This window comes from Thalia democratica, chromosome 5 (genome assembly GCF_965202585.1).
Source record: "Thalia democratica chromosome 5, ktThaDemo2.hap1.1, whole genome shotgun sequence".
NCBI classification, from domain to species: domain Eukaryota; kingdom Metazoa; phylum Chordata; class Thaliacea; order Salpida; family Salpidae; genus Thalia; species Thalia democratica.
This window is the reverse complement of record NC_139169.1, coordinates 50,965,573-50,978,717: the sequence shown is the minus strand read 5'-3', so window position 1 is coordinate 50,978,717 and position 13,145 is coordinate 50,965,573. Positions and strand designations below refer to the sequence as shown.

The following is a 13,145-nucleotide window of genomic DNA, read 5'->3' as shown; positions in this document are numbered from 1 at the left end:
ATACAGAGACGACGGCCTCGCAATTATAGAACGGAAAAGCAACCAATCGATATAAAATATCAAAAATTAAACATTTAATTAAACTATTTAACGATATTGGCTTCAAAATAACTATCGACGTTGGCACAACCGTATGTAAATTCTTAGATACAACTTTAAACCTGAATAACAATATATATAAACCATATCGTGAAGAAAATTCAGAAGTAAGATATATAATTAACAAATCAAACCATCCAAAAGTTATAAAAAGGAACCTCCCAGCTATGATTGAGAGGAGAATAAATAGACTTTCCAAAAATGAACAAATATTTAACAACCACGTAGCCACGTACCAAAACTGGACAATGCCAACTTAAAACATAAGCTAAAATATACAGAAAATATAAAGACCCAAACTAAAAAGAAAACAAACCGACCAAGGAAAATCATTTACTTAAATCCTCCGTTCTTCTAGTCCGTAACAACTAGAATCAACAAAGCATTCAATAAACACTGCAAGCAAAACGAAACATTGAATAAAATATTAAACAAAAATAACTGTAAACTGTCGTACAGCTGTAAGGTAATCATACAAAAACATAACGCGACTGTTCCTGCCTGATGAGTCCTAATTAGGACGAAACCGGTCGTAGGATTGTCTCGGATGCTGTTGTTGTTGATCGTGCGGTGAAGTTCATTGTTTATAAAAACATAACAAGAAAATTTTAAATAAAACCATCAAAACCGAAGAACAAAGCGTCACCACTAATACCCAATCCTGTAACTGCCGATGAAACAACTCATGCCCCCTGGATAGTAATTGTTTAATTTAAAATGTAATTTACAAAGCTACGATAACAACTGCAAAGGAAATAAAATATTATATTAATTCAACCGGAAACACTTTTAAAAATAGATGGTAAAACCACAATAACAGTTTCAGAAATTAAAAAGACAATGGAACCGAACAAGCAAAATATATTTGGCATTTGAAACATAACAAAATCACTTACTACATAAAATGGAGCATCTTCCACCACACCGGGGAAATTAAAAGCATATATAGCATCTGCAAAATCTGTATTTTAGAAAATATAGAGATAGCCAATGCTAACAAAAAAGTCAACTTAAATAAGAGGTATGAGCTGTTTGCAATCTATCTACATTTTCAAAAGCTCTGCTTTAAAACTTAAAATAGCACTAGTTAATAGGTAAGTTAAATTATTTGTAATTATAAGGAGTCTTTATCGCCCCTAGAATTTTTTTTCTACATCAAAATACGATGCCTAATTAAAACTGTTGATTAAATAAACTTTATCCAATAAGGCAATTTAACAAAATTTTCTAGATTTGTAGCAAAATTATATTACTTAAAATTGTACACTAATTTAAACAACAATATAGTTACAATTTAAATTTCAATAGTCTGTTTATAACATTTTCAATTACAAATGTTTTGTTTATTATTCTATTTCTATTTTTGGCAACTAATGTGAGTCATGTTTTATTACTATTTTAACGTATATAATATTATAACTTTTTTTAGTCTAAATTACCATCCAATTCTTAAAAGTGTAAAATAAGCATTAAATTTTTACTCAAGTTTAGTATCTTTAAGTTTTATTTTTGTTGCTAAACCATTAGCTCAATATTTTGTTTTAATTTTTGTATTACTTCCATTTATATTTTTGAAAAAAGTTTTCAGATTTGTTTACAACAACTGAAGATCTCCTATATACATAGGAGTGTTTTGTTAGTAATAAACTGTTAAAATAAAAATAGATCCATAAAGTTAATTACTAATACTTGAAAAATTAAAATGAGGAAAGTTTCTTAGTTTTCAGAAAATTACTGTCTATAATAAAAAATGTCGTTTTTGTCAACTATTCTATTTAAAATTCCGTTTTGATATTTCTAAAATTCAAACACAGAAAATGTTTTAAACTACTTAAATAATGTTTCTTGATTATTTGAAGTCTTCAACTCAAAAAAAAAAAGATAGAATTTTAGTGATTTATTTTTAGTGAAATAAATTAGATAAATATAAAATTAGAGTTCACATTGCGTTTGTGTTGAAGACTTTTAGAAAAAAAAATATACCTCTAAAGTCAATTAAATTTGTTTTATAAAATCTGACTTATAGTTTCTACATAAGACTTTCATATTAGGGCCAATGTTAATCTTGTAAAAAAAAGCCTTGACTCTCCTCCCTATGGCCTCAAACAACACAATAACTAGTTTACACATAACAACTAACTTCAAATAGCTGTAAACTAGATTTAACTAATAAAGTTGACTTAAAATTTATGAGCGCTTTAATAAAATATATTTAATTTCAATAAAACAACTGCAACCAAAAAAATCTTGCACAGCTACTTCTAATTTATTTTTGTTAAATTTTCTAGCAACTAATAACCTTTTATTAGAGTTTTCAGAACCTGTTTGATCAATGGGTCGCAGCTCTTTAATATTCATTAGCTCATGCTTAATTTCGTCATCAGTACTTATGTCTATATCAGAAATAGACTCCCAAACCTATAAAAATTAATCTATAAGCATACTGAAAAATGCTTTGCAGCTGTGGACTTTAATAATAGTTTTGTCTGTTTTATATATCTGCCCGGTGAAAAAACAATAATAACTAATTTATATTTACAAACTAGGTCAAACTTATTAAAACTTAATACATAGTTGAGTTTAGTTTTGATGGTAAAATGTATAAACAAATAGATGGGGTTGCAATGGGTTCACCTATAGGTCCTATCTTGGCTAATATTTTTGTTGGTTACCTAGAAAGTAAGTTATTTTTGAATAAAAGTCCTCTCATGTATCTTTGATACGTAGATGACACTTTTGTTATGTTTGAAAATAGACAAGAGAGCTCCAGTTTTCTTAATGATCTTAATAATCTTCACAAAAATCTCAGTTTTACAAAAGAAGAAGAACACAACAATTCGTTAAACTTTTTAGATGTTTGTGTCCAACGATCAGTTGAGGGGGAACTTTTAACTAAAATTCATCGTAAATTAAATTCAGAAGCATTATATGTTCCGTGGGCATCTTTTGGTCCAGTCAAACAGAAGTTAGGAGTTTTAACGGGTATGGTGAAGCGTTTCACCAGACTTTGTTCTCCTTGCTTTCTTGAAGGCGAGTTGAAAACACTTCAAAACACTTTCCTTTCGCTTGGTTAACCAGGTAACTTAGTTTCGAAAGTTATAACAAGAGCTAGAAGTTCAACAGCTTTAAAAATGATTGGCCCTCAGAAGTGTCCGGTATACTTAAAACTTCCTTACCTTGGAAATATTTCTGAGAGGTTTTCTAAGAAAATTTCAGAGGTAATAAGCCAAGTTTTCAGCTCTGTTCATTTAAGAACAGTTTTGTATACTGATCGACCTCTAAATGGAATTTACAAAGATGTTTCTCCTTCCATGAAAAAAGTAACATCATCTATAAATTTAGTTGTCACTGTGGTAGTGACTACGTGGGAAAAACATCTCAAAGGTTTCATGTAAGAATCGATCAACATGTTCCGAAAGTCTTGAAAAAGTGGTTTGATGGCCGTTCTGAGAAACCAACTAAAAAATACTTCTCAGCGATTGGGCAACATCTGTTGGACAATCCTGAGTGTGTTAAAAATTACAAAAAGGACAATTTTTCAGTCTTAGTGAGAGCGGAGAATTCTTTTCAATTGCATATTCTGAAAGCCTTATGTATTCAATCTTTAAGGCCCAGTTTATGTAAGCAGAAAAAGTTCGTTTACCAAACTAGACTTTTTAAATCTTTATATTAGTAATATAAAAGTAATTAGTGTCTTGTTAAACTTAATTTTTGAGCATAGTTCTAATTTAAAATTTTTATCGCTTCTTTATTTAGATTGTTTTAATTCTACCGAGTTTTATTAGTATACCAAATTTGTTTAGCATTAGCACTTATTTAATTTTTAACATTTGATTATTACGTCATTTTATATCTTAAAACTTTAAACTGCAGTATAATTTTATTTCAATTTGTTTACATTCTAATCCAGTAGGAAACAATTTCTGACGAGTCGTACTTGAAAGTACTTAAATAAATTTAAAGAAAATGAAATGCGTTCTGTTATATATTTTTAGTAACTTATGCACCAGAAAAAAGCTGTTTAATATTATTAATAATAAAACTAGATCTGATTTTTCAGTCTAATTTTGCTTGCATACACTACTGAAATCAAACTAACTTACACTTATTCAAAGGAATGTGAGCTTTATACTGATAACTATAGTTAGGATAAAAAAGAGTAACATACTACAGAGTTCAGGGTTCGTGAGCAAAATTTTTTTAATTTAGCCTGACTGAGACCAATTTAGCCTGACATTTTTTAAAAGTAAGGTAAATTCGTAAGTACCATTTAGAAGTCAATTTAGGTATTGGGGTGTCTTGATTAATACTATTGTAGTCTCTGACTTCAACAAGCTTTATCTCAAAAGTATTTTGAGCATTAAAATTCTGCAAAAAGCAACTCATAGCTTAGTTACAACTCAATAAAATAAGACTAAATTGTGAAAAAGGTGATTTACCCCCCTATGCCCTTATCATAACAAATTCAGTGATAAGTTTTAAAATAAGTGTTATATATAATCTATTACCAGTGAACAAATTTAAAATATATAACTAAACACAATTGTTCAATTTAATTAAGCACTAATTAAAAACATTATAACCAGAAAATTGAAAATAAATTGACGTGCATTGTCGTGTTTTAATAAAATTTAAAATGAAACGCTTACACGAGTATTAAGTATTAAAATAAGCAAAAATGTTTATTATAGTATTTTGACTAATACTTAAAATTGATACATAATTATAAATCCTAAACTATAAATACAGTGATTGTTGACGTCGTATCAGATTTTCTAAGCTTACATTTAAATAAAAAAGCCTTTAATATTTTGTTTTTGGAAAGAAAAACGAATTGTACCTAAAATTCATACTCCCAAAAAACTTAGTACTTATATCTTAAAGCTAAGTTTTAGTGTTGTGAATGTCTCTAATAACTTTAAACAAACAGTAAAATATATGAATAAACCGCTAAGAGTTTTAATCTAAAAAGTATTTGGTATAAAGCCTTTAAATTAGAAATTAAAACAGTTCAACTAACTACGCTCTGAAAAACATAGCTGACGTAAACAAATTCAAACAAACAGCAAAGTTGTTAAACTAAACGGTAATGTTTAAACTGTATTTTTTTATGAAGTTTCATAATTATGACGTATATAAAGCTAATCAAAACAAAATAATAGAGATTCTTAAATTTTTTTTAGAGATTCAACAAAACGTCTTAAGCATTTATATTTACAAATACTGACTGATTTTGTCTTTAATAACTAAATCTTTATTTAGAAATAAATTCATATTTCAATTTGATCTTAAAAAAATTTCTCAACTTTTTTTAATCAAAAATTTTGAAGGATTTGAACTGAGAAAAACTGAGATTCTAGAACTTTTAAATGAAAAAACTGATTTAGTCTGACGCGCACGAACCCTGAGAGTTGGCAAATGTTTTTGGCAAATTTTCTCCAGGTTTTAAAAGTACGCATTTTTGGATCTATTTTTAGTTTAAAGTAGTGATGTACCGGACTCACTATCCGGGTCCGGATCCGGCCGGATATTGCCATTTTTGTCTGATATCCGGATCCGGCCGGACTCTAATTTAAAAAAAGTCCGGATCCGGTTCCGGCCGGATTCTAATTTGAAAAAAAAGTCCGGATCCGGTTCCGGCCGGATTCTAATTTGAAAAAAAGTCCGGATCTGGGTCCGGCCGGATCCTAACAGAGATCCGGCCGGACCCGGATCTAGTTAGTAAAAAAGAGCATACTGAAAGATATTTTTTCAAAAACAAACCCTGTGTAAATTAATAAGAGTCATTTTCGTCACCTAAAATTAAACACCTACCGTGATTGGCTCATTTTGTACACGTGACTAATTTACATTTGTTTACATTTAAACTATGAAATAAACATTTCAGAAATGCAACTCTTTACATATGTTGTAAAATTGAAAACTTTTGAATGAATACTTGCATTGTTTGTTGTTTAAAGTTGAGCTCAGAGTTAATACGGTTGAATGTACGAGCCAATGAGAATCATATGACAAAATGTTTCAAACTAAATACTGATGCAACAAAACATCAAAACATAACATGCAGTTTATATGTAAGCAGTTAGTTAGTTTGGTGTGCAGCTTGAAGCAACAAAATATTTTGAACTTTTTGTAAATGCTTATTGTAAGTAGTGTTTTGTTTTAAAAGTGAATATTTCAACTGGTGTTTAATTGTTTAAATATTTAAGCCAGGTTTATAGTTTAATAGTTTATGAAAAATTTTACAGTTTCTTGTTTACTAAAAGTTTTATTTAATTTTTACTATATTGTTTTAAGTCTTTTGATATAGATTTAAATAGCTTCCAGTTTTTAAAGTGTTACCAAAATAATTAATAATTTTGTATATGCTAGTATTTCTTGTTGTGTTATATATAAAAGATTCATCACTCAAAACTGTCGTGTCTGATTATAGAAAGTAGTCTCAGTTTGAATTTAGTATTTGTTAGATATTAATTAAATAAGGTAGGATTTAATTTTGATGGGTAGTACTAATAAGTTAAGTGTACCACAATCAGTCAACAACTTTACTACCAAATTGTCAACCTTTGCTAGCTGTTATCTGATTATTAGATTAAAGTAATTTTTTCAGTTTTTAAAAACCTCATTCTGACTCAGGCTTGTTTATACTCACTCTAGCTAGTTTTATTGACTTAAACAGTGGCAACCCTGCTAGTTTGAAAATTTTTGGGAATTTTAGAAAATTTAGGACTGCCTCAAGCTAATTTAGTTTTTTATAAAAACTCAGGCTAGTTTTCTAATAGATTTTGAATGAGTTTGAGCTGATCCAGTTTTCAATATTTTGTATTTTTCTAGTGTATTTTGTTCAAGAACTTGATTTCAGATTTTTAATTGTAAATAACACCTAAATTTGTAAACCTTGTGGCTAGCTGTTCTACTTATTATTAGATTAAAGTTCTTTTTTCTTTAGTTTTTAAAAACCTCATTCTGACTTAGGCTAGTTTATACTAATGTTGTACCGGACTCACTATCCGGGTCCGGCCGGATATTGCCATTTTTGTCTGATATCCGGATCCGGCCGGACTCTAATTTGAAAAAAAAGTCCGGATCCGGTTCCGGCCGGATTCTAATTTGAAAAAAAGTCCGGATCCGGTTCCGGCCGGATTCTAATTTAAAAAAAAAGTCCGGATCCGGTTCCGGCCGGATTCTGATTTGAAAAAAAAGTCCGGATCCAGGTCCGGTACATCACTAGTTTAAAGTTAGTTGAGTTTTAGTTAAGAAACTGTGTTAAACAGTATAAAAATATTGAAAAGATATCGCAAGGCTTCTTTAAATGTGTTTTTAAACAAATAAATATTTTGATGAAGGCTAAAATTATTTATCTTTATGGTAGATTTTTTAGTCAAATGGAAAATTTACTACTTAACATGTTAAAATTGTTAAAAACTTTAGGTTTTTTTTTATTTCTCAAATTCCTGGTTTTTTTTCAGGTTTCTCAGCCTAAATTGTCAAATTATAGTTTTTTCTCAGTTTCAAAGTTTTTTGGCAACCCTGATATTAGCTTTATTAAATTGAAATTTAAAACTTTAAGTTTTTTTAATATTTCAGATAAAAAACTAAGAATAGTTTTATTATGTTAACTTTTAAAGAAAAATATTTTTTGTTAACTTTAAGTTAAATCAAAACTAAACTTATAAATAAGGTTAAATTGATTATAACTAAAAATAAACAATACTTCTGACACAAAATATGTTATAAACAAGCTTTTTAAAAGTATATTTGAATAAATAAATAAAAATTAAAGATCATCAGAAATTGATATCTTTTCAAAATAGAAACTATTTATAAATCAAAGTGCGTACTCAAGAGGAAGATAACTGTACTATAGTATTTTATAATAACTGATGTTTATTATTAATATTATCGTTTCAATAGTATTTTGCTTTTATTATTTTTAAATATGAATTTATTAAAAAAAAAAAACTCTTTAATAAAACAAATAAATCTAAAAAAAATTCTTTAACTAAATGTTTGTTATGTTTATAAGAAAACTTTGGTTATAAAAATTTTAAGTTTTGTTCGGTAAAAGTAACAACTTAAAAGTATAAAAATATATTTTTTTAAATCAATACTTTAGAGATCGATGACTTTAAAATATATTAACAATAAATCCTTTATTTTAACAGTAATTAGTTTGAATACAGAATTTTTAAATACACATGTATAAATTCAAAACAAAATAGATTGAATTTTTTTCATACCTTCGAGTGATTTTCTGATCTAAGCTTAATTTGATTTTCTAGCTGCTTAAATTTTCTCAAAGTGTCGAGAGGCTTTGTCGTGAAAACATCAAAACATGATTTCTCCTTCGAAGAGGCTTGTAGTGACTTAAAATTCTGAGATCTAAATAATATTTTGAGTTAAAGCTATAGTAATTAACTTTTAATCATTTCTTTAGACTCTGAACTAAGTTGTTAGTTTTTCTTTTCCAAACATTTTATTCCAATTGCTTTTTTAGCTTTAGGCAAGCAAAGTTAGTGTAGACTGTAAAACAACTACTTGTTTTAGTACACTTTGTAAACTTACTGAATATTACTGTGTGTGAAAAACATAATAAAAGATTATATAGAATTAAGTTGACTAACTTAATAAATTAAATTTTTCAAAACAGAGCCCAACACAGAGATTGTGCTTGACTCAGTTCAGATTCAGGTATGTCAATCATAAAAAAACTTTTAAAGGCGGCAGATATAAAAATGACACTGAGCTTTTAAAGTATGTTTGTGGCTTAAAGCGCAGCGGCGTTGACTTTGAAATATCCTAATAATTTATAAAAAGAGCACAGCCTATAGCTGACGGCAATAGCCCGATATGTAGGCTGTGTCTCAAAGAAGCAACAGCCGTTGTATATGCACTAAAAGACAAGAGATGCCTAAATAAAAGAAGAGACATTGTCTTGTAGACATATAAAAAAATCGCATTTGAAGTTTAATAAGTTTTAATTTCATCTTTTAATAATTTAAATTTCAATTTTTATTTATCTTTTTATCTTATTTTCATCACATTCAATTTTCTGTCCAAATATGTATTCACTCACTGAAGTTTTATGAATTTTTACCAGTTTATTGTCGCTTGATAAATTAATTTTTTCACAAGCCGTTTTGCATGATTTTAACATTTTCAAAATTACGTCACAATCTATTTATGCTTAAATTTTAAACTTTCATTCTAGTGTTTTGTGTTGTGCTTTATTTTAAACTTGTTTTGCAGTTGAGGAGTGCGTAGGCACGAAAGTCGAGTTCTGCAAGTTTTACATCTTGTAAAAATATATATAATAAAAGTTTATTTACAAGATGTAAAAACTTGCAGAACTCAAGTTTCGTGCCTACGCACTCAACTGCAAAATAAAGCACAAAACGAAATACTCAAATTAAAATTTAAAACTTAGGTATCAATACGTTATGGGGTGTCTTGCCAAACGTGAACTTTTTATTTAATTATACACCATTTTTCACTGGTTCACTAAGCACAAAATATGCTGTTAAGTACTATTTTTCAAAGTTAAACTTAAACTAATTAAAGACAATATGTAAGTTAATAAACCAATTGAGCAACAAAAAAAAAAGTTAATTATTAAAGATCGTTAATTTTTGAATTAACAAAAGAAGGTATGCAAAAAAAATAAATAAGCTACTAAATTGAAAAAGATAACAACTATAAAAAATACTAAATTTTTTAGTATAAAATTTAAACTAAAAAAACGATTATGTTTAATGTATATTTTTTACAAAATAATTAGTTTACTTAATTTTCTATTTATTTTTTCCATGTTGTTTTCAATAAAACTTTACTTTTTTTAACTAATGGAAGAAGATACTGTAAAACAGGTAATAATTTTTTGAATCTTTATACTTTTTTAATTAGTTTTTAATAAAAACACTGTAATTTGATTTATTTAAAAACTAGTTTCATTTATAAATAAACATTTTAGTTATTTATAATAGTTTCACATAGTAAACAAGGAAAACTGAACCGAACCTATAATTTATTTTGTAAAAAGTTACTCGAATGATTAAAAAAAACACAATTTAATTTATTTAAAAAGCATATACTTTAAATTTTTTACGATTATTTGTAAATGAGATATTATATAAAAGAAAATTTGTGTTAGATACAAGGTTGCCACTTGTTTTCCAAAAATTTTTCCAAGTTTTCAAAATTTCTTCCAGGTTTTTAAAGTACACATTTTTGGGTCTATTTTTGGTTTAAAGTTAAGTCTTTAGGAAAGAAACTGTGTATATATAGTAATGTACCGGATCTACTATCCGGGTCCAGATCCGGCCGGATATTACCATTTTTTTCTGATACCCGGATCCGGCCAGATCTAGAAATGAAAAAAAAATCTGGATCCGGTTCCGGCCGGATTCTAATTTGAAAAAAAAAGTTCGGATCCGGTTCCGGCCGGATCTCTGTTAGTAAAAAAGGGCATACAGAAAAGTATTATTTCAAAAACAAACCCTGTGTAAAGTAAAAAGAGTCATTTTCGTCAGAAAATACGTTCGAAAATTAAACACCTACCGTGATTGGCTCATTTTGTACACGTGACTAATTTACATTTGTTTACCTTTAAACTAAGAAACAAACATTTCAGAAATGCAACTCTTTACCTATGTTGTAAAATTATAAACTTTACTACCAAATTGTCAACCTTATGTTCTACTGATTATTAGATTAAAGTAATTTTAGACTCAGGCTAGTTTATACTCACTCTAGCTAGTTTTTTTTTTGATATAAACATTGGCAACCCTGCAAGCTTGAAATTTTTTGGGAATTTTTGAAAATCTATGGCTGCCTCAGGCTAGTTTAGTTTTTTATAAAAACTCAGGCTAGTTTTAAGATTTTTTTAAAAAACTCAGGCTTGTTTTCTTTTAGATTTTGAATGAGTTTGAATTGATCCAGTTTTCAATATTTTGTGATTTTATAGTTATTTTTGTTCAAGAACTTGATTTTAATCGATTTTAGATTGGTAAGGCTATAGGGGGTCCACCATGATGTTTACAAGTTGATCTTATTTGATAGATTTTAATCTTAGCTACCAGATACTTTTTACAGCTTAACAAAATTCAAAGTAGTTTTCGAGATACAAGGGGTCAAAGCCGGCCAGCTCAATAGCTTCCTTACAGAAGGTGCAAACTAAAAAGGCGAAAAAAAAACATTTCATTAAAAATCTATCTCCTCCTACAGTTTTTAAGCAATCTTATTAAAGTTTTCACAGTTTACTCTTTACTAAACTTTAAATCATATGAGTGTTGGAATTTTTTTTATTTTAAGAAAAAGTGATTTTTTTTGAATTTTAGACCTTAAATTTGTAAATTTCAAATATTTAAAGTTCCAACCCTCAAAAGCTTTTAAACTGTGTAAGGAATATTGTTTTGAAAATTTGAGGTACCTAGCTTTAAAAACCTAGGAGGAAATAGATTTTTAGTTAAATGGATATTTCCGCGTTTTTAGCTTCCGCCTTCCATTAGGTCCCTATGGAACTCTCTGGCTTGAACGCTTATATCTCAAAAACTACTTTGAATTTTGTAAAGCTATAAAAAGCATCTGGTAGCCAAGATAGTATTGTATTATTAAGATCAACCTGTAAAAAAAGTGTAACCCCCCTATAGCCTTAATTATAAACATTACTTAAAATGTTTAACCTTGTGGCTAGCTGTTCTACTGATTATTAGCTTAAAGTAATTATTTTTTTAGTACTCCAAAACCTTATTCTGACTCAAGAAAGTTTATAATCACTCAGATTAGATTTTTTGAATCAAAGAGTGGCAACCCTGATATTAGCTAAAATTAGGTGATAAAATCATGGAAAGTTTATAAGTTTAGCAAAAAAGTTATTTTAGTGTTTTTTTATTGTTCTTTCAATTTGAAGTTCTTTTTACTGTTCTTTCAATTTCAAGTTTTTCTTTTGTTCTTTCAATTTTAATAAAATTTAAATGTAAATATTGTTCAGAAAATTAGCAAACATACCAGCTACTATTTTTAACTGTTAATCTTAACTAGACCTTAATAGCACATCATAAACTTTCTTATTATTTAATTATTTTAGCAGCATATTAATATTTTTTAGTCTAAATTATTTTTTAACTATAACTTATATAAAATTGCAATATCTTACATAGTAGTTTTTATACTACAGTGCTTATTCACTTATCCGGACACGTTGGGCAAGATTTTTCTGTAAACGTGTCTGGATAATTAAAAATCCGGATAACTACAAATTTTTTTTTTCCATTTAGTAATATAACTGCTGCATATACTGCAATGCATAATAAAAGTGTTATGGTAAAAACAAATACATAGTAATTGTAAGTAATATATAATAAATTGATAAATAATAAAAGCTAAACTTAAGGTTAATATTATTTTTTTTTTTGGTAGAAAAACATCAGACTTACTAACGCTCTGCAACCATATACATTTTTTATGGGTTAAGCAAGTAAAATTCATCATTTGTAATTCCGGCTGCCCTAACTATTAATTTTAAAAAAATATTAGTTTTTGTTTAGGAGAAAACATAAATTAAATTTACCTATAAAAACAAAAAATAATGTAAACCTATCTCTTTAAATAAAATGAAAGACTTTTTTTTTAATTAAAAAACAGACAGAAAAAAAACGGGAAACTTTCACTAAGTTTAAAGTCAATTTAACGGAAACATATCACTCCTAACAAACTAGTTTTAATTGAAAGTTTTACTAAAATTAGAAATAATATACGTTTGTTTTATAGTTTTTCCACATTTTTAAGCAGACAACTTATGGAATTTTAAAAGTTGCGAAATTTTTTGAATGATCTTTTGTGATTACTAATTAACATTTTTTGAATTTTTTCTAACCAAAACTGTCTGGATAAGTGAGCGTCCGGATAAGTGAAGTCCGGATAAGTGAATAAGCACTGTACTTACATTACAAATAACTTAGAGTGTTAAGAATCCGGTTCCGTATCCGGCCGGATCCTAATTTGAAAAAAAGTCCGGATCCGGGTCCGGTACATCACTAGTTATATAG

General features: G+C 27.9%; 1 protein-coding gene across 3 annotated transcripts in view; it reads right to left on the bottom strand.

Annotated features, from left to right (window-relative positions):
• LOC145835368 (uncharacterized) overlaps window positions 1-13,145 on the bottom strand; it is an 85,812-nt gene that overhangs the window by 57,718 nt on the left and 14,949 nt on the right. For 2 of the 3 annotated variants that reach the window (XM_082942929.1, XM_082942930.1), the window contains exons 3-4: window positions 8,340-8,481; window positions 2,399-2,517 (exon numbers count right to left, since the gene is read on the bottom strand). In XM_082942929.1, the coding sequence (XP_082799055.1) occupies window positions 2,399-2,517; window positions 8,340-8,481 (261 nt within the window). The remainder of the gene's footprint in view (window positions 1-2,398; window positions 2,518-8,339; window positions 8,482-13,145) is intronic. The other variant, XM_082942931.1, reaches the window with a different exon arrangement.